Source organism: Botrytis fragariae (genome assembly GCF_013461495.1).
Source record: "Botrytis fragariae strain BVB16 chromosome Unknown tig00000260, whole genome shotgun sequence".
NCBI lineage: Eukaryota > Fungi > Ascomycota > Leotiomycetes > Helotiales > Sclerotiniaceae > Botrytis > Botrytis fragariae.
In genome coordinates, this window is record NW_023501005.1 from 572581 (window position 1) to 592319 (window position 19739).

General features: G+C 39.6%; 5 protein-coding genes across 5 annotated transcripts; 2 read left to right on the forward strand and 3 right to left on the reverse strand.

Moving 5' to 3' along the window:
- Positions 1-1869: 1869 nt before the first annotated feature.
- Bfra_012165 (putative mannitol-1-phosphate 5-dehydrogenase protein) lies at positions 1870-3210 on the forward strand (the record flags this gene model as incomplete). The annotated part of the gene is made up of 2 exons (XM_037342484.1): positions 1870-1961; positions 2104-3210. The coding sequence occupies exons 1-2, from the start codon at positions 1899-1901 to the stop codon at positions 3208-3210; spliced, it is 1170 nt and encodes a 389-aa protein (XP_037187781.1). The 5' UTR covers positions 1870-1898.
- A 993-nt stretch (positions 3211-4203) lies between these two features.
- Positions 4204-7196, forward strand: Bfra_012166 (putative coatomer beta subunit protein; the record flags this gene model as incomplete). The annotated part of the gene is made up of 7 exons (XM_037342485.1): positions 4204-4221; positions 4269-4479; positions 4534-4565; positions 4614-5466; positions 5514-5929; positions 5977-6140; positions 6188-7196. 7 exons carry the CDS (start codon positions 4204-4206, stop codon positions 7194-7196), a joined length of 2703 nt encoding a protein of 900 aa, XP_037187782.1.
- Positions 7197-8940: 1744 nt separating this feature from the next.
- Bfra_012167 (putative efflux pump antibiotic resistance protein) lies at positions 8941-11013 on the reverse strand (the record flags this gene model as incomplete). The annotated part of the gene is made up of 7 exons (XM_037342486.1): positions 8941-9245; positions 9308-9678; positions 9742-10116; positions 10169-10375; positions 10438-10561; positions 10619-10752; positions 10802-11013. The coding sequence occupies 7 exons, from the start codon at positions 11011-11013 to the stop codon at positions 8941-8943; spliced, it is 1728 nt and encodes a 575-aa protein (XP_037187783.1).
- Positions 11014-12568: 1555 nt separating this feature from the next.
- Bfra_012168 (putative nad dependent epimerase dehydratase family protein) lies at positions 12569-13630 on the reverse strand (the record flags this gene model as incomplete). Its single annotated transcript, XM_037342487.1, has 2 exons — positions 12569-13152; positions 13210-13630. 2 exons carry the CDS (start codon positions 13628-13630, stop codon positions 12569-12571), a joined length of 1005 nt encoding a protein of 334 aa, XP_037187784.1.
- Positions 13631-16218: 2588 nt separating this feature from the next.
- Bfra_012169 (putative alcohol dehydrogenase protein) lies at positions 16219-17396 on the reverse strand (the record flags this gene model as incomplete). The annotated part of the gene is made up of 3 exons (XM_037342488.1): positions 16219-16334; positions 16389-16484; positions 16535-17396. 3 exons carry the CDS (start codon positions 17394-17396, stop codon positions 16219-16221), a joined length of 1074 nt encoding a protein of 357 aa, XP_037187785.1.
- Positions 17397-19739: the final 2343 nt, after the last annotated feature.

Below are 19739 nucleotides of genomic sequence, written 5' to 3' on the forward strand. Positions count from 1 at the left end.
TCCCAAAACAAAACGACGAACATTACTCGGACGTTGGAAACTCCCACTATGAAATTGACCTCATGATTTGTACTTCTTTGGTATGAGTGATCATATACATACATAGATCCAAGACAGTCACACTCACACTCACACTCACACTAGAACCTCATGATTACCGTAAGATGTGCTGGTGGGTTTTGTTTCTCACGCTGGTATGGGGAGGGAGCACATACAGTGTGTATCAGACATTAAAGTTGAGAGATGCATCGATGGCGGAGCAAGTATGCAGTGAAAACAAAGAAAGTTTAAATGATTTGAATTGAATCCTGATTATTGCATGATAGTATAATACACACTCCGTACAATGTACATATTAATTTACATATTAATTTACCAGAGTTCTCTTTCCCACTGCTGGGTAGATAGTAGGGATTCGTGATCGCTCCCTCCTGAACATTGCAGATGGAGGTTTCATGTGTTCTTTTGGAGAATCACCTATGGGCAGCTGGGCAGTCAGTCAGTGGCAGATACATACTTTGTCCATTTATCCGATTTGTCCCGGTCTGGACTCTGGACTCTGGACATGGACCATGGACCAAATAATGCAATTAATGCACGTTCCTAAACTTTGGCTTGATCATTGCCCATTGCCCGTTGCACTTGGCCCTTTATCCCAAATCGAGTAATTATATTGCGAACGCACCTTAGTCAATACTATCGTTCCCCCTCAGCCATAATCCATAATTCGTTGGTGCCAGCCCAATCCAAGTTATTCAACCCCTCCACGCCCTCGATCCCCTCGATCCCACCCTCACCCTTACCGTCCTCTCCATTTCTTCCCCACTACTCAATGTACCCAATAAAAATATCCCCAGCTTTGATGTTGAAACCGCAAAACTGCGTCATACTCGCTCTCTCTGTCATGACATTCTTCGTATCAAATCGAAAATACGTTGCTTCGTGCCGGTACGTCGTCGTAACTGGATCGAATCCACTTTCATCATTTTGGCACCTTACCGCATCCATCTCAAAGCTGGAGTCAAGGCATATCTGCATGTTGCCTGCAATGATTTAATGATTAATGGATCATCTACGGGATCTATGGCATCTATGGCATCTATGGCATCTCTAGACTCTCTAGCCTCTCTCGTATCTCTCGCATCTCTCGCATTTTAATGATTGGTCGCTACTAAGTAACCTCACCAGGAGGTCATCAGCAACGGCCCTCTCCCTCCTCTTAGCCTCATCCATCTTGTTGGTGTACCTACAGAGCCCTGCAAGCCTGCGTATAGAGTAGAGCACAGCTTTGGAAATCCCTCGTTTCTTTTTAATTCCTCTAAAGCACCCAAAGATCTTCTAGATGTCTTATTGGCCGATCTTTTTCAGGTACATCTCGATACATCCAATGAAATTACTTCCCCGCAATTAGTCTATACATGAGTGCAGGTATTCTCTCCTCCTCCAATCCGAGAGACCTCCTACGTAGTATAAGCCAAGATAGTGGTTACAAAACTGGTGACCTTGCTTTTTGGGTTGACGGTGCAATGCTATCGACCCCCCCTGCGCCCATTTTTGCCAATATACACCTAGGTATCCAAATATATAAACACCAACTGCTTCCTCGATTTCTCCTTCCCTTGATTATAATCTTTCATCCATTTTAATCACCTTTCGTGTGTTACTACTACATTCTATCTTTACAACACCTTTCGATACAGTCATCAACTTGACTCACAATCCACACTACACACTACACACTACACACTACACACTACACACCTCCATCATACCCCGCCATACACCTACTCAAACCCACGCTTCACCTTTACAAACAACATCGCATCCATATCACCTAAATTTCCTATAAAATAAAATACTTGGATATTTTGAGGATTCATCATTCATCATCTATCATCATGGGTTTAAAAGCAGTTCATTTCGGTGCCGGCAACATCGGTAGAGGTTTCGTCGCTGAATTTGTGAGTTCATATTCTTTTTCATCTCTGAATTCCCAATATTTGAAATCTACGCCGCACCCCAGTCTTTCGAAACTTTTCAAGCCCAATGAATGATCTAGCATGACACACATAACACTGAAATATTTACTAACATTACTCTTAGCTTCACAAATCCGGTTATGAAGTCGTCTTCTGCGATGTCATGGACAGCATCATCACAAAATTACAAACCACCCCTTCATATAAAGTTATTCAAGTTGGAGCCGAGGGTACAAGCGAAGATACCATCACCAATTACCGGGCGATAAATTCGAAGACACACGAAGCCGACGTTATCGAGGAGATTCGTACAGCCGATGTAGTAACATGCTCAGTTGGCCCAAATATTCTCAAGTTCATTGCACCAGTCATTGCTAAGGGTATTGATGGCCGAGCCAATGATGCAACCCCCATCGCAGTCATTGCTTGCGAAAATGCCATTGGTGCCACTGATACCCTCGCCAATCACATTATGGGCGACCATACTCCAGACGATCGTCTAGAGGATCACCACGAGCGCGCACGATATGCAAACTCTGCTATCGATCGTATTGTTCCCGCTCAAGACCCAGATGCAGGCCTTGATGTTAAGCTCGAGAAATTTTATGAGTGGGTTGTTGATCGCTCACCTTTCCATGATCACGAACCTCCGGCGATCAAGGGAATCAAATGGGTGGATGATTTAATACCATACATTGAGCGTAAACTCTTCACCGTCAACACTGGACACGCAGCTGCTGCATACCACGGGTATTACCATCAGAAGACTACAGTCTACGATGCTCTACAAGACCCTAAGATCCTTAAGGAGGTCCACATGGCATTGGAGGAGACGAGTAGACTGATTGTTGGCAAGCATGGTATCGAAGCACAAGAGCAAAAGGATTATGTCGACAAGATCATTACCAGAATAGGAAACCCACATCTAGAAGATGCAGTAGAACGAGTTGGTCGTGCACCTCTACGAAAACTGAGCAGGAAAGAAAGATTTATTGCCCCTGCAGCCGAACTTGCGGAGGAAGGAAAGGAATTCGGTGCATTATTAGACGCTGCTGAGATGGCTTTCCGTTTCCAGAATGTTGAGGGTGATGATGAATCCAAGGAGTTGGCTGAGATCATGTCGGAGAATTCACCAGAACAAGTCGTGGAAAAGGTCTGTGGGTTGCAATCGGATCATCCATTATTCCCTCATGTGGTAGCCGTCGTTAAGAGGGTTCAAGCCGATGAGTAGAATGTTGATATTAATGTTTTCTTTTTTTTTCTTTTCTTGAGGGATTTTAGGATGGCGAATGGATGGTTATGATAGGGATGGATTGGGCAGTGAGCGATACTTCTGGCGTGTTATGGATACGCAGTACGCTTTTGATGGCCTGGAATGATATAGTTACCCACAGATGATAGTATGACTGAAACAAAAGGAATACCAAATTTGAGATATTTACCACTTGGTCGATGACTTGAAGAAATGAATATGGTGTAAATGCAAAGAAATGTTAGAGAGGTGTAGAATACCCTCTCCATGTAACCAAAGAGTGTAAAATATGAGAATTCGTAAAGACTTCTCGACACTCAACAGCATTGAGAGAGCTGTATTAGTGCATTGATTCTTTGTTCTGATCTTGATCGATGAACCATATACTTCGTTTAGAAGTACAATCAGATGTAATTCCAAACAGATGATGGTGTTGCAGATCGAGGGTAGGGGATAACAAGACAGTAAGGACAAGACTTTATGCAGTGATAGGATCAATTAGATTTGGAGGACTAGCCAGAAATAAATAGTGATTGATGTGAATTTGAAGACCGAAATTTCCATACTCTGTTGAAATCAATATTGATATACAAACACTTTTTCTCCAGTTATTGAAATCTTCACTACCATTTTATTTTCTTTGTATTCTGGGGATGTGAAATAAGGTTGTTACACTAAACCTAATCAGCGCTAGTCAGTATCATTCAAGCTGCCACATCTCGAACTCCAAAGGAACATTGAAATATATCGAGGGACAACTTTGAATTCCTGTCATTTCATCCCTCAACCAATTCTTCTTCTAATACAACTCCGAGAGGTTCATACGCAAGCTTGTAAGTCGCCTGACTTCTGCGATTGAATTTATACCAGAAAACCTCGCAGAGGAACCATTTGCGAACCCATCCAATACGTGCGCTGAAAGCCACAGTATTGCTTTCTCTACCCCCCCTTACTTTTCAAACATAATTCAAAATGAGGTTGGACGTAAAGGTAAGATGAATTCCCTCTTTTGCCAGTAATCTGCGATATATGTACAGCTGTCGAAAGCTATGATTGCTTTAGCTGTGCCCGCGAACCTGGATAGCATCAACAATCTCAAACTAAGGGAGACGATTGTAGTTGGGAATATGGCAACAGTCACTAATTCGATTTACAAAACTCAGAGGCAGTTATTTGCTCGATCAGAAAGAGTCAAGGGAATTGATTTCCATCCAGTCGAGCCATGGATTTTAACAACCCTTTACAGCGGTATGTTCGCTGGCGCATGAATTGATTTGAGGATAGAGCATTGATTGTTGGCAGGTCATGTTTACATTTGGTCCTACGAAACTCAGGTTAGTAACATCAAAATCTGAATACCGTCTCGTGCTGACAATCTTCAGGCTATTGTCAAGACATTTGAGTTGACAGATGTCCCTGTCCGAGCTGGTAGATTCATTGCTCGAAAGAATTGGATTGTTTGCGGTTCCGATGATTTTCAATTACGAGTTTACAATTATAATACTTCGGAAAAGATCACCACTTTCGAAGCCCATCCCGATTACATTCGCGCCATCGTCGTTCATCCTACGCAACCTTTCGTTTTGACCGCCTCTGATGATATGACAATTAAGTTATGGGATTGGGATAAGGGTTGGAAATGCGTGCAGGTGTTTGAAGGACATAGTCATTATGTTATGGGACTAGCCATCAATCCAAAGGATACGAATACTTTTGCATCGGCATGTTTGGATAGGACCGTAAAGATCTGGAGTTTGGGATCATCCACAGCAAACTTCACGCTGGAAGCCCACGAAACGAAAGGTGTCAACCATGTGGATTACTACCCCCAATCCGACAAACCATATCTTCTCACTACTTCAGACGACAGGACAGTCAAGATTTGGGATTACACTACAAAGTCTTTGATCGCAACTTTAGAAGGACATACAAGCAATGTTTCGTTCGCATGCTACCACCCCGAACTACCCGTCATTATCTCTGGTTCCGAGGACGGCACAGTCAAAATATGGCATGCAAATACATACAGATTAGAGCAATCTCTGAATTACGGATTGGAGAGAGCTTGGTGTGTTAGTTACCAAAAGGGGAAACAGGGAGTTGCTGTGGGTTTTGATGAAGGTGCGGTGGTTGTAAAGATGGGCCGAGAAGAGCCTGCAGTATCTATGGATAATTCTGGAAAATTGATCTGGGCTCGGCATAGTGAAGTTGTCTCGTCTATTATCAAGGGTGGAGGTCAGTATTTCCAAGTGATTGTAGAGTCATTACTAATTTGTTCGTAGATGCTTCAGTAAAGGACAATGAACCAATCTCCTTACCCACGAAAGATCTCGGTACCTGCGAAGTATATCCACAAACTCTGCTTCACTCTCCAAACGGCCGCTTTGTATCCGTATGCGGTGATGGTGAATTCATCATTTATACAGCTCTTGCATGGAGAAACAAGGCTTTTGGCTCGGCTCTGGATTTTGTTTGGGGTTCGAAAGATAACAGTAATGATTACGCGATTCGGGAATCGGGAACCAGTGTAAAGATCTTCAAAAACTTTGTGGAGAAAAGCGGTGGTCTTGATGTTGGCTTCCAAGCTGAAGGTCTGACAGGCGGAGTCCTTCTCGGTGTTAAGGGCCAAGGTGGTATTGGTTTCTATGACTGGCAAAGTGGTGGACTTGTTAGGAGAATTGAGGTTGAGCCAACAGAAGTACGTATATCTGATGTGAAAATGTAACAAAAGCTGATTATTAATAGGTATACTGGTCTGAAAATGGAGAATTGGTCGCTATTGCATGTGAAGATACCTTCTACGTCCTCAGATTCTCGCGAGAGAATTACATTGCGGCTTTGAATGCCGGAGAAGTTGACGACGATGGAGTTGAGGCTGCGTTTGAAGTGGTGACAGATATCAATGAAACGTATGTCAAGTCAAAGTCAATGCAAATCGAATGCTAACATGAATTAGTGTACGAACTGGTGAATGGGTAGGTGATTGCTTCATCTACACAAACAGCACCAACAGACTCAATTACCTCGTTGGTGATCAAACCTATACCATCTCTCATTTTGATCAACCCATGTATTTGCTCGGATACATCCAGCGCGACTCTCGCATTTACCTCGCTGACAAAGATGTCAACGTCACTTCTTTCGCCCTTTCTCTTGCAGTCGTCGAATACCAAACTTTAGTCTTAAGAGATGATATGGACACAGCTGCAGAAGTACTCACCACGATACCAGGAGACCAACTTAACAAAATTGCTCGTTTCCTTGAGGGCCAAGGACACAAAGAATTGGCATTGGAAGTTGCAACTGACAGCGAACATAAATTTGAGCTGGCTCTCGCATTAGGCCATCTTCCAATAGCTCTTGAACTTGCCCGTGAAGCAGATGTTGAACATAAATGGAAAACAGTAGGTGATGCAGCACTTGCTGGTTGGGACATTGCACTTGCAGCTGAATGTTTCAAGAATGCAAGGGATCTTGGTTCGTTATTGTTGCTTCACTCAAGTACGGGTGATAGAGAGGGACTCAAAGCATTGAGTGCACAGGCAAGCGATGCTGGTGCACACAATGTTGCATTTACTTGTCTTTGGCAATTGGGAGATGTTGATGGATGTATTGAGCTGTTGATCAAAACTGGCAGAGCAGCAGAAGCGGTGCTATTCTCACAAACATATAAGCCAAGCATTACCGTCAGGACTGTGCACGCATGGAAGGCTCACTTAGAAAATGACAAAAAGGGCAGAGTCGCCAAGACCGTTGGTGTACCCGGTGAAGATGAAGAGCTTTTCCCTGAATGGGAAGAATACTTAAGGTTGGAGCAGGAAGGTAATGAGAACCTCATTGATGTTAATGGGGACGGACACGATAAGATTAATGGCGATGGACCTGACCCGGATGCTGAAGCTGTGGAGGAGGGTTCACTGGAGACGAAAGAAGAAGATGATGAGGAAGAATCAGAGGAGGAGTAGTTGAGTGGTCCACAAATAAATTGGGGACGAATTGATTTTTGGGAAATTTCTGGAAGGTGGCTATAAAAGCAGCTGTGGAGTAAATGACGCATTTGATAGAGAATTAAAGATTGATTATTTCTAGGGCTAGTAGTTATAGTGGAAGGGTGATTGATTTTGTTGTCTGATGATGAATGATAAGTGGAGAGCTAGAACAGGAGGAACGGGAATGGAAAGGACGAGTAAAATGAAGGGGCAATCTTGTGAGAAAAATTCTCTTCATCGCGTCCTTTCTGCAGTGTTGATTGGCTCTTATGCGATGAGTTTTGTGCCCAGTGGTAAAAATCCTGCTTGAGGAAACCCCCAAAATACTTCGTACTCAGTGCAATGAAGCTTTCACTCTCGTCAAAATGCAGATCCATTTTCCAATGGCCACTCTTAAACGTGATTATCTACTGTCTCGATTCTTGGCAGTACTCTTTGACTCCGTCGCAATTACATCTGTCCGAGGGGCTCAACTCGTGTTTAGGTTGCACACGTTGGCTAAAACTCTGTGTACCTTACAGCTCAGGATGGAAATGCTGGAAGTGCTAAGATGACCTCATGACGGTCTGGGAACCTTAGAATGATCAAGTGCAGAATTCCTAGATTCTATATTTGCTGCCAGGCACGTTGAAATGTGACCAAGTGGAAAGTTTGGAGCGAGCCGGAAGATCCATGACTTCGTTGACGGGCACAAAGTTAAAAGCAAAACCAAAACATTAGGTCGGAGCAACATTTCATGTATTCATGGAAGTATTCGCAGATCTACAATGATTCAGATTCACAGTACCCAGCGATTTCAAACTCCCATCCTATACCATCCTATTCCATCCTTACTTACAGAATAAACATAATAGTTTCAATTTGAAGAATAAACAGGATAAGCTAAATGAAATCTTTTGAAGAATATAATAGAATTTATAGATATCAGAATAGGATATAAAGAATAAGGATAATAAATTTCAATTAATTATTTTCACTTGAAATCTGAAGTTGTTTTAATTATAAAAAACAATCTTAATTCATTTCAAAAAACATACTAAAAATAGAAATCCTTTTTTATATAATTTCTATTATATTCTTTCTTTTCAAGAATAAAGATATAACAAGATTTTTCAAAGAACAAATAGAATAGAAAATTTAGAAAATTTATAGGATATAAGGCCTCTATTTTAATGGTTAGAATAGAATAGGAGAGGACGAGGATGGGAGTTTGAATATGTTGATAGTACTATGAAAGAGTTGAATGTGATTGAGAAGCCAAACTAATGAATGCAGCCCGTGATTAGGGCTACTAGGGGCTGAACCCCGAAGCGTTAGGGTGATAAGTTGATTGTGCAATTGGCGAGTTATCCTAATGATTCTTGAAATGGATCAATGACTGCAATCTAGATCTGGTTGAATCAAGATGTTAGTTCTACTCGTGGGAGTTAAAGAGTTGTTCTTCCCAATGATTCTGCTGATCGCATTTTGTAAAGTAGACCAGCGAAGAAGCTTTCATACGAATTCAGCTCAATTTATAAACCAAATTTGCAGATCAGTGATTCAATGGCTTGAAATGCAGTCAGTGAGATTGGGTTCTTATCTGTCAAAACTTGTCATTGCTATAAATACAGTACATGACCATTGCCGCCTGTCGGTACTCTGTAAAGTTCTTGATGATCGACTCAGCTTTTCCCTTGCAATCTGATCTCGGAATAGAAACTCAATGACTCAGAAAAGTTCAGACTACGATTTGCTTTTCCTGCCACATCAGTAGTGATGATGGGATCTGTGCGGCAGCAAATGCAACCAAAATTCGAAATTGTAGATTATAACCTTCAGCGAAGACTTCGCGAATTTGCATTTGGACCTTTGGATTGAACGTCTTAATCATTGAGGTTGATTCCAGAATGAGTGATCTTTGCTCTTTGGTCAATATCTTGTCAAGATTTGATATAATGTTGCTCTTATATGCTGCAGTGGCAATTGCAATACCAAGAACACCACCCAGTATTCGAAACTGTGTTATGGAACTAACAGCAACGGCTGTGAGACACGACCTCAAAGTCAGTCAAATATTTCTGACGGGGGATAGAAATATATAATACCTTTATCAGCAGGCTCAGATATAGAATACGGTGTGATCAAGAGCAAAGTCGAGAGATTAATGCCCACACCAAAACCTGCGATTATTTGAAACCCATATTGCGATACTGGTGTTACCTCTGAAACGGTTAGAGTGGAAAGTAGCGCAAAGCCGACTATCTGTAAACCGGAACCTATCATGATCAAAAAGATAGGTGGAACTTTAGCTTTCCCAGCTACCACAGTGGATACTATTGACCCAACAGGGCATAATAGCGTGAATGGAATGAGCCGGAACGCTGCATTGAGAGCCGTGGTGTTGTCAACCACTTGAAATCGTTGAGGAAGCTGGAAGATAGTAACAAAGTATGGAATACCCAAGAAAACTGCATTACTAGGAAAAGAAGGGTCGCATGTCAGTTTCAATTGTCGATCCAATAATGATGATTAGGCTTACAGTATCATTCCAATCCAAATTCGGCTAGTCATGAGCCTCCAGGGGAACACTGGCTCAGCTGTTTGTGATTCTAAGCTCACCAGTCGCTCCCAAAAAACAAAACCAACCCAAGAAATACAGGATACTGTTAGAAGAGCAATTACAAATGCCGACTTCCAATCGTATAACTGTCCAGCTTCTTCGAGCGCTGTGACTAAGAGAGCGATAGCAACCAGTAGTATTACAGCACCGAGGAGATCAACTCGTTTGAAAACGTTTGTTGAGAACATCGATCTGAATCCAAAACCTTTAGACGCTTCGTCGCGTTCGTGATTTGGGAATTTAGCAGGGAGATAGAGAACAATCACAAGAGCGGAAAGAGCTCCAGCGGGCACACTACAAATCTTTTAGTCTTCGAGAAAGGAATTTTATGAAGAATCAGACTTACTTCAATAAAAATACCCATCTCCAAGTTTTGGAATGGTTGAGTGCCCCGCCTAATACAGGTCCAAGTGAAAATGAAATCGAGTAGACGATCGATATAAAGCTTGTATATCTCGTGTATAACTTCTTGGGCACCAGCTCAAAAAGTATTACGTTACCAAGTGCAAAGTTACCTCCCGAACCAATCCCTTGAAATGCTCGAAAAATTATGCTTTACTTTCAATCAGTCCACGATTTCTTTATCATCTACTGGATTAGATATTGCTAACTCACAGCTGTGTCATAGATTGAGAACTTCCGCATGCTCCTGCAAATATAGTAAATAAACCGATAGAAGTAACTGTGCATAGCTTTCTGCCGAATATGTCACTGAGCTTGCCCCAAATCATAAGCATGCCTATGCAAAGTTATCAGTATGTACTGTTAGCGCTTCTTTTCGAAATGTATGTCTTACTAACTTCGCCCAGCATGTAGGCGGATGCAATCCAATTGACTTGATTGAAAGAGTTCAAGTCGTCTGTAATTGAAACTAAAGAGGTTGTAACGATCGGGATTTCGAGATTGGTGATAAAAAGAGATAGAAAAATTCTGAGACTAATCAGCACTTTTTGCTTGTCTTTTTAAAGAATAAATGAACAGAGTTTCGAACGCAGCTGTTATCATGTGAAGTCTTGCACCCTTTAGGTAAATTGTAGGGGATTGACTTGATATTACTTCGTGTGGAATGTCATCGGCTTGCGACGTATCGCTCATCGATGGATCAGATTGAGACGCGCTTGACACCTGCGCCTGTAAACTATGGGCTTTCTTTCCTCCATACAAAGCAGGTGTTTCAATGTGTTCGCTCATGTTCAGAACTTGATATATTATTGCAAAAAGTAAAGTCTGCTTCGAAAATTAAAAGAGACTATTATTTCAGGATCTGAGCAAAGCCTTGATGATTTGAAGATTGTAACAAAACGAGAAATTGTAGCTTGAAGATGACACAAATAAGTAAGGAAATTGGAATGCTGAAGAAGGATTCCATCAAGACTACTTGAAGGTAACCTACATATGTTGATGTTGGTGGCTGTATCTGACCAATCCAACCCTCAAAATTATCCCATAAGTATATTCAGCAGACCTATAGTAACAGCACCGCCAAAAAACTTTCATCACCAACAGTTCTCGTTGTTGGTGTGATCTACGTTCTTCAAATGATGATATATTTTCTGAGTAAGACTGTAGTACGAACCAGACCAATGGTGCCCAATTATCTTGTGTAGATGTAAGACCCCACGTAATCCTCGCTTATGTTCTTATGGTGTAAGACGAATACACGCATGAGCAGATGTTGCCTACAGCGACTATTGCTCCAATAATAGCTTGTCGTATAAAATTGACTACAATTAAAACATAACGAACTAAAGCTCCAATAGTTATAATAATGGGGTTTCTAGCATATAAAGCTTCAGATACTGAAAATTGCCTGGATTTCACATTTTAAAGCTAAGTATTACGACTACTCTAATATGTAATTATAAAAAATCTAATCTATTCATAATTTCCCTAAATCAATTCATATATAACGCCTCTTTTTTATGAATCAAATTTAATCTTCTCTTTCTAAATTAGTATTCCAGACAGATACCAAAATTCTTTTTCATAATAATAAAAATTAGATATAATATAATTTCTATAAGCTTTACGAAAATAACTATATCAACTGACTATAGTAATTAGAAAATAGATAGTAATAGATTGAGAATTAAAGCTTAATCCTAGTATTCTTATCTTTAATATGTATCTGTATTAGATCATATAGTTTCTCGAAGTAGTATGATATTGGTAAATATATTATATAGAGCATCATATAACAGATCGAGCAATTCTTATCTAATCGTAGGGTGAATCACTATAATATAAGCGTTTGTTAGAAATATTGCGTGATATATACTTAATGAGATGTAGAAAGCAAAAGAGTTTCCATTAACTACTTTTTAATATCAACAATGACGAAGTGTGTAGTATCACTTACTTGATATAAAACCATCTTTTCTAAAATCCTCATTGGATATCGATCTGCTGCTCATAGCTTATGTCGATAGCAAAATTGATAACTATGAAGGATATATCCATGGTGACTGGAAAAGTTGCTCATACTCAAGTATGTACGAATGGCAGACCATACCGCTATATTATCGATATTAACTACTTTAAGACACCATAGTCAAATCTTCACTATTCTCTGGGGCCAGAGATATCAACTCGCCATTGTTACAAAATACACAGACTCAGCTAACTCCACACATTCGCAATCTCAAAGTTTAAATATATCAGGAAAATCAATTCTATTGTATAAATTAGTAAGCCACAAGGTGAGTTCAGCAGCAATTGGTATTTGACTCTTTAGCCATGTTTCTCACTAAGGATTATGCTTAAGAAATCCCAATTGCTGGTCCATGACTTCTTTGATGAACTTCTCTGGCTTGGCCCATCGAAGACCAAGTTCTTTCTCTGCCTTCGAAGTGTCGATTTTTGCCACCTTAGGATTTGTGCTCGGTTCGAGCTTGTGAGGCACTGTAGGATAATCCTTTTGTAGAACATCAACAACATCTTTCCAAGTCATTGGCTGTCCAGAGACTAAATAACTTGAGCTAGACTCGAGAGCCGGACTCAGAGCTTTCACATGCGCTTCTGCCACATCTCCAACATACACAGACAGAAGGGGGAAATCCGACTGTGCACCATTCATAATGCTGTCAAAGAAGAGACCATTGGTACTTCCCTGGATCTCCTCAGCCGACTTTTGGATCAAATTATGCCCATACACTACCGAGGGGTGAATAGTGATGAGTACGAAGCTGGGGCTTTCTTTCCGAAGAAACTCCCAGCTTGCTTGATTGGCCAGAAGTTTTGAAGCGTGATATATCTTGGAAGAAGTCAAGAGATCATTGCCCTCGTCGTAGTCTCGATTTGGATCTACTGACAAGTCCAGGGATGACTCCTCTGTAGGTACGTATTAGGTCAGCTGTGTACTTCCATGTGAAGTGTCGACGATCTAACCTTTCAATACAAGCCCATCCGTAGGGCCTTCGAGCGGCATAAAAGCAGCGATCGAGGATGTGATGACGACTTTTTTGATACTTGGGATCTTTGCTGCGTCTCTCAAGATGTTCAGAGTTCCTTCTATTGCTGGTCGATGTACCTTATCCTTGTCCACGGATACAGCTAGCGGAGAAGCCACGTGCAAGATGTACTCGACATTGTCCAAAACCTTAGAGAATGCACCAGGTACCGTGATGTCTGGAACGACGACAAACTCTAAATTATTTGCATGATCGGAGAAGACATTCTTGAGGCTTTCGATTTGCGACTCCTTGCGAACAGAGATGCGGAGACGGTAGCCGGCGTTGAGTGCAGCTAAAGCAGTTGAAGCTCCAATAAAGCCAGTTGCTCCAGTGATAAAAATTAGACCAGAAGACATGGCGGTAAGTTTTAGGTAAAGGGGGGCAGCTTAATATTCGAGAGCGAGCGAACACGTGTGGTTTATGAATGTGAGTGATGTAAATGATCATTTGAAAGCGGCTGCTTGCTTAAATACATATGAAATCATTGAAATGCCCGAAAAAGTGGCTACCACAACGGACAATGTACGAAGTAGCGTTTTCCCGTTCCCACTTATTTTTGCAGCGAAATCATTACCAAGCAATCTCAGATATGAGCCTAGGGTAGACTTTCATTTGTAAGGAGTTTTCGTTAAGCTCCGCTTAACATACTTTCCGGATGAAATCTTAGGCCACGTCCGGGAGCGATTGAAATGGCAACACGCTAAGAAAACTAAACCGAATTGAGTATTATTCAATCATTCCTTGAAAGAAAAATCGACTTCAATGTTTTTTATTCTTTCTATAATATAATACTTCACTATAGACTTCCTAACCCTAATCTTAAGGGTTTTTAGAGCTTTTAAAGCTTATAACTTCAAAATCAATTATTAATATAATATAAAAAAGAAAGTAATTATTATATTTTATTTATTATATATTATATTGAATATAAATTGTACAATTTTATTAAGCTTGGTAATGTGTTTTTATATTAATATTTAGATTTTTTGTAGTTCCTTATTTGGCTTATATCGTAATTAGCGTATTGCTATTTCAATTGATCCTCTACGTTCGAATCCTGCTTCTTAGTTACACTTCGCTTAATCGTTCAAGTGTGGCTTGTATCCTGGCTACCTGGTTCTTGAAAACGTGTCTGGAAAACAAGCTCAGACGAGAAACTAAAAATATTTTGGGCATTTAAATTTGATTTACTTACTAAATCTTATGCACGGATCACATGATCTGGATGACCTTCCTCTCATTTCAAATAGTGAACGTTGATGCCTCATATCAATTCTTGAAAAGCTCTTTTGTACATATCGAGCCGTAGGATTTTTAATTCGCCAACATGAAGATCACTTATCAAAGAAGTAATGAAACCTTTCCGCCAGGTGTCCTTCAAATCGCGTGGTCTCCTCAGGGCCACTGCCTCTAAGCTTATCATAAATCCTGTCCTTACCGCCCTGATACTTTCGATCAGATTATGCCCGAGAACCACTTTATATGATGTTTTTAGTGACAACCGCCGGACATTTTTTCATTCCGAAAATTGATTGCTAATCGGCAACGATCATGGAGGCTGGCCACGCTAAGATAATCAACTCCTTGATTAGTGAACATCAAAGTACCTAGGCACTTTTAAGTGCCAGCAGTCCTGCCCTCTAAAATCACTTTCTCGGCAACCGAAATACATATTTTCGACTTACCTTCATCTTTGCGACTTAAACTCCGCTTCCTTGCCGCTATCCTCTTGCATCAACATTCTCCCTCAAGGTCGTTTTAAAACAAACAAAATTACACAACACAAAATGCTGTCACCTGATAACTCCAGACATGTTCTGTATGTTTGCGTAGGTCTCAGTACATTCGCAGCCTACAAGCACACATCTCTAGGTTTCAGCGAACTGTTCCCCAGAATTGATCGCGGACTTGGCTCTTCAGAGCTTCTGACAGCCTTCTCCGCAAAAAGCAATTTCCTGCAGGTTGGCACTTCTTGGGCTCTCATTGGTATGTTGATATTTCCCCACCCCAATTCAATTCAAGATTTGCTTCAAAATGCTGCCCAAAATTCTACACAAGGGTTTGATCATAGAACATCGGCATATAGCTGAAACTTGAAATAGAATCCTCCAGCTCAAATGGGCCAAGTATGGTCTAAATACTGGCTACGATAAGGCAATTCTTGGATGGTATGGAGCCTATTCTTTCGCGTCTGGATTGGGGTACTTCTTGAAGGGCGTGTATGTACCTCTGGTTCCTGTTTGGCTTATCCCTGCACTCACTGTGCTAAGCCAATTCTGAAATGGGCGATGATGTTGGAAGTAAAGTTTTCCAGGAAGTAGTTGGGATTTGAAACTGATGAAAGCTACTCGTGTTATAATACGGTTTATGGATCTGAAATTTTTCTACTATTATGAAACTCTATAATAAGAATACTGAATTACTATAATAATTAGTACATAGAATATATGAATAAAACGAATGATATTTTTGATATTATTTACTCTTTTACTTTAATATACAATTATTCAACAACTATTAGTAGAAAATCATTCAAAAGAAATGTAAATAGTCCTAATTCTCAAGATTATATAATCATTTAGAAAAGTTGATAATCTGAATGACATGGAATCATTCTAGTATAATTTGATTTACATTATTTATTAAGATTAAAGATTATAGTAATATAACTGAAAATCAGTTAAAAAGTTATAAGATAATTAAATCAGAAGAGGTGCTTATTTAGTGTGTTCCTAATATGAACAATAAAGAGGTTTATATAAACGTAGATAAATGACTTTAAGTTATTAGACTACTATAATTTACTAAGCGGAAGGACTAGTCTTTTTGAAACATGAATCACATCTCCCTATACATAGCCAGCTCTTTAGATAGAACATAATTTCAAAATTAGAATTCATATATTGTCGTTTTCTGAATAAGATAATGAGCAGTAAAAAGAAAACTATGATGAACCATTCATAAAAAGCTCAGGCATGGTGATTATCACCTTCAAGGCGCCATGTTTGGAAGATAACTCAAACGCTTCGTAGGCGTCATGGATATCATCAAATGCGAAATCTGGGCAATAGTTAGTGGGATCCAGACAAGAAAACAAAAGAGGATGACACGAACTGTGCGAGACCAGAAAATGAGGATCAATGCTACCCAACTCCACCATCTTAAGTAAATCGGGTGTACTAACAGCATCTATGAGTCGGGTCCTTAAACCTAGTAAGAAAGTCAGCAACAATCAGGGTAGGAGAGATAGATAAGAATACAGATATTGCGATTCCAAAGCTTTTCCAGATGAAGCTCGCACGATTCGCCGAAGACACCCAGGCTGGCGATGGTCCCACCAGCGCCTATCAGAGCTTGCGCAATCTCGAAAGATTCAACGGTACCTACGGCTTCGACAACCACATCGAACCCTCGGTCCTTGGTCACCGCTAGAGCAGAAGCAATCACGGCATCCTGTCCGTCGAGAACAGTGAATGTATGATCCGCACCCATGGACTTGGCCATCTCGAGCCTCGGATTACCCCTTCCCACCATCACCGTCATCGATGGACCGAACAGGTTCTTCGTCATTTGGAGGATCATCAATCCAATTGGACCAGTTCCTATGATCACGATAGTCGACCCAGGTCGAATATCACCATTCAGAACACCACATTCATAAGAAGTCGGGACCGTATCTGACAGGGTAACAGCAACTTTCAGGTCGATGCTCTCTGACAGCTCATGTAGCGAGAACAAGGCGTGAGGAATGCGGACATACTCAGCCTGTGTGCCATCAATTGTATTTCCAAGAATCCAACCGCCGGATTCACATTGAGACGGCATCTTCCTACGACAGTAATGACAGGTCCCGCAAGACGTAATACAGGAAATGAGAACCTTCTGGCCAACGGTGAAGTTCCTAACAGCGACACCGAGAGATTCAATGACGCCGACTCCTTCATGACCGAGAATGCGGCCTGGAGTGCATGACGGGACGTGACCTTGGAGAATGTGGAGGTCTGTCCCACATATTGTGGTATGTAAGACCTTCACGATAGCGTCGGTGGATTCCAAAATGACTGGTTTGGGGCGGTCTTCGACTGTAACCTTTCTGTCGCCTGTGTAAACAGCAGCTTTCATATTTATGGTCCGTTGAAGCACAGGTTCAATGTACACCGCCGAGATAATCTTTGGTGAATGGATGTAGATATTGAGTAGTATTTAGTAGGATGAGATATGGATGGGCACGTATTTATAGATGCTTCGCCATCTAGAAAAATAGGTATACAGATCCGGCCCATCAACCCCCGCGTGGCGCAAGTAAGCAGCAATGACTATTCATTTGGCTAAGTTAATGTTGCAACTGTCAGGCAAGCAGGTAAAGTCAAACAGAAGGGGTAATAACTACCAGTAGTAGAGGTTTGAGCACTATGCGTGGGTATTTTGAGGATCCAACACTCGTCAGCCCCTCAAGCAGGAGTGGTTTTAAGTGGAGATTCAGCTTGCCATTTTCTCGTATAGAACCTGAAGCGGAAAATTCGTCTCCGACGTGGAGTGGTTCTTTTCGGGGGCAGCTCTCGACCAATCAGACTAAACTTCTCGCTGAGGCCAAGTTCAAGTAATTGTAAGTCGGTAGAATGCTCGCTCTCCACATTTGTTGGGTAGTATTTAGCAATCTGGTTACAAATATTTAGTGTTCAATTTTGATTCTTGGGTAATCGAAGTTGCATTAAAGTCGAGAGAATGAATAATAGTAAACTTAGAGGTGCGTTTGAGTTTGCAGTTTTAAATGGTGGTTGATTATCGTATAGTCAATGGAATTCTATTCTGAATGACTTATCAAAGAAACCAGTGAAATACCTTAGCAACCGGATTCAGTAATAATCTATCGACAACATACCTTAGCATACAACATTCGCTGGATTAACCACTAAAATATGACATTTACAGGCCATCTATACGAATGAAACATTCATGTTACTCTACAAAGCCTACTACGGCTCAATGGAATATGCCTTTAACTTTAGTAGAGAATCTTGGCACATGTAAATAATTATTTCTAGACTTGCTCATAGGGTCTGGCCCTCTCGCCACATATCACAATAGAGCTGAAAGGTTGTATCATTAACAACACCGGAGATAAGATAAGCTGAATTTCGCTTATACATATATTCTAATGATCGGGGAAACAGTTCTAGACTCAATGATACCGACCTTAGACGTTGCTTTCTCAAGTAATCGATATCCCTACATCGTGTACGACCCTATATCTTGAACGCTTTCAATTAATTTCTTATTTTAAATATAAAATAAACTTACTATTGAAAAATTGAATTTTAATATAAATCTTAAAAATATATTTCAAATATTTTATAACTTTTAATTTGAATTAAGAGAATAAAAAAAAAGATATAAAATATTTTTTATTAATAATATCAGATTATTTTAAATTGAATTTCTTTTCTTTAGATTCTTTTAATTTAAAATTAATATTAACGGTAAAAACCCCGAATATCATTATTTCATATATTGATATCTCAAATATCAGATTTATAATTAAAGTAACCTCAACTAGCATTTTGTAATATTTATCAATCTTTCAATCTGATATAAAACCTTTCAGAAATTAAACAAATAAAAGAAAAAAAGATACAATTATTAATTAAAACTTAAAGAATTCAACAAAATAATTTATTTTGAATTATCTCAAAAACTAAAATTAAATTTCAATTTAGTAATTGTCTAATCAGTTTTATTACAATAATCAAGTTTTAATACTAACCCCCCTATCACTAAAATATTATTATATTAAATTTTAATTTTGATTTTAAAGATAATTCTAAAAAAATTATATAATTGAATTCCTTAAACTCTAATTGATAATTTTTGTGTGAATAAGAGTATTCACTTCAAAGGAATGACTTCAATACAATAACTACTATATCAAAGGGATTAAGCGAATACGAAAGAGATTAATTCTTTTAGTAGTGCCTATATAAGGCCTACTACTTTCCTATATAGCTAGCTTTTTAGATAGAATACAATTAGATATATAGGACCTACAATACATGGTTACTACGTCTTTCGTATCCTTCTCGAACCAACAATTTTATCTCTTTTTATTTTATTTTATTAATTTCTGAAAGATTATATACTAGATTCGAAACTTAGTCTATAAATTTAGTAATAATATAATAAAATAATAATATTTTGTTTTATTATATACTAGTTAAAGTATTAATATATGAAATAATGACATTCGGGGTTTTTATTATAATATTAATATATTATTACGGGGCAGGCAGGCAATAATAGGGTTCTAGTAACTTTACCCTAATTCAGCAAAGTTGTATTAATTTAGATAATAGGTTTGAATTAAAAATTAAAATGTAGCTCGAAGAGTTATAATATAGGATCTTTCTAATTGAAGATATATAGAATTTTTATAAGTAAGCTAGTTTAATTAGACCCTAGCTCATTTAC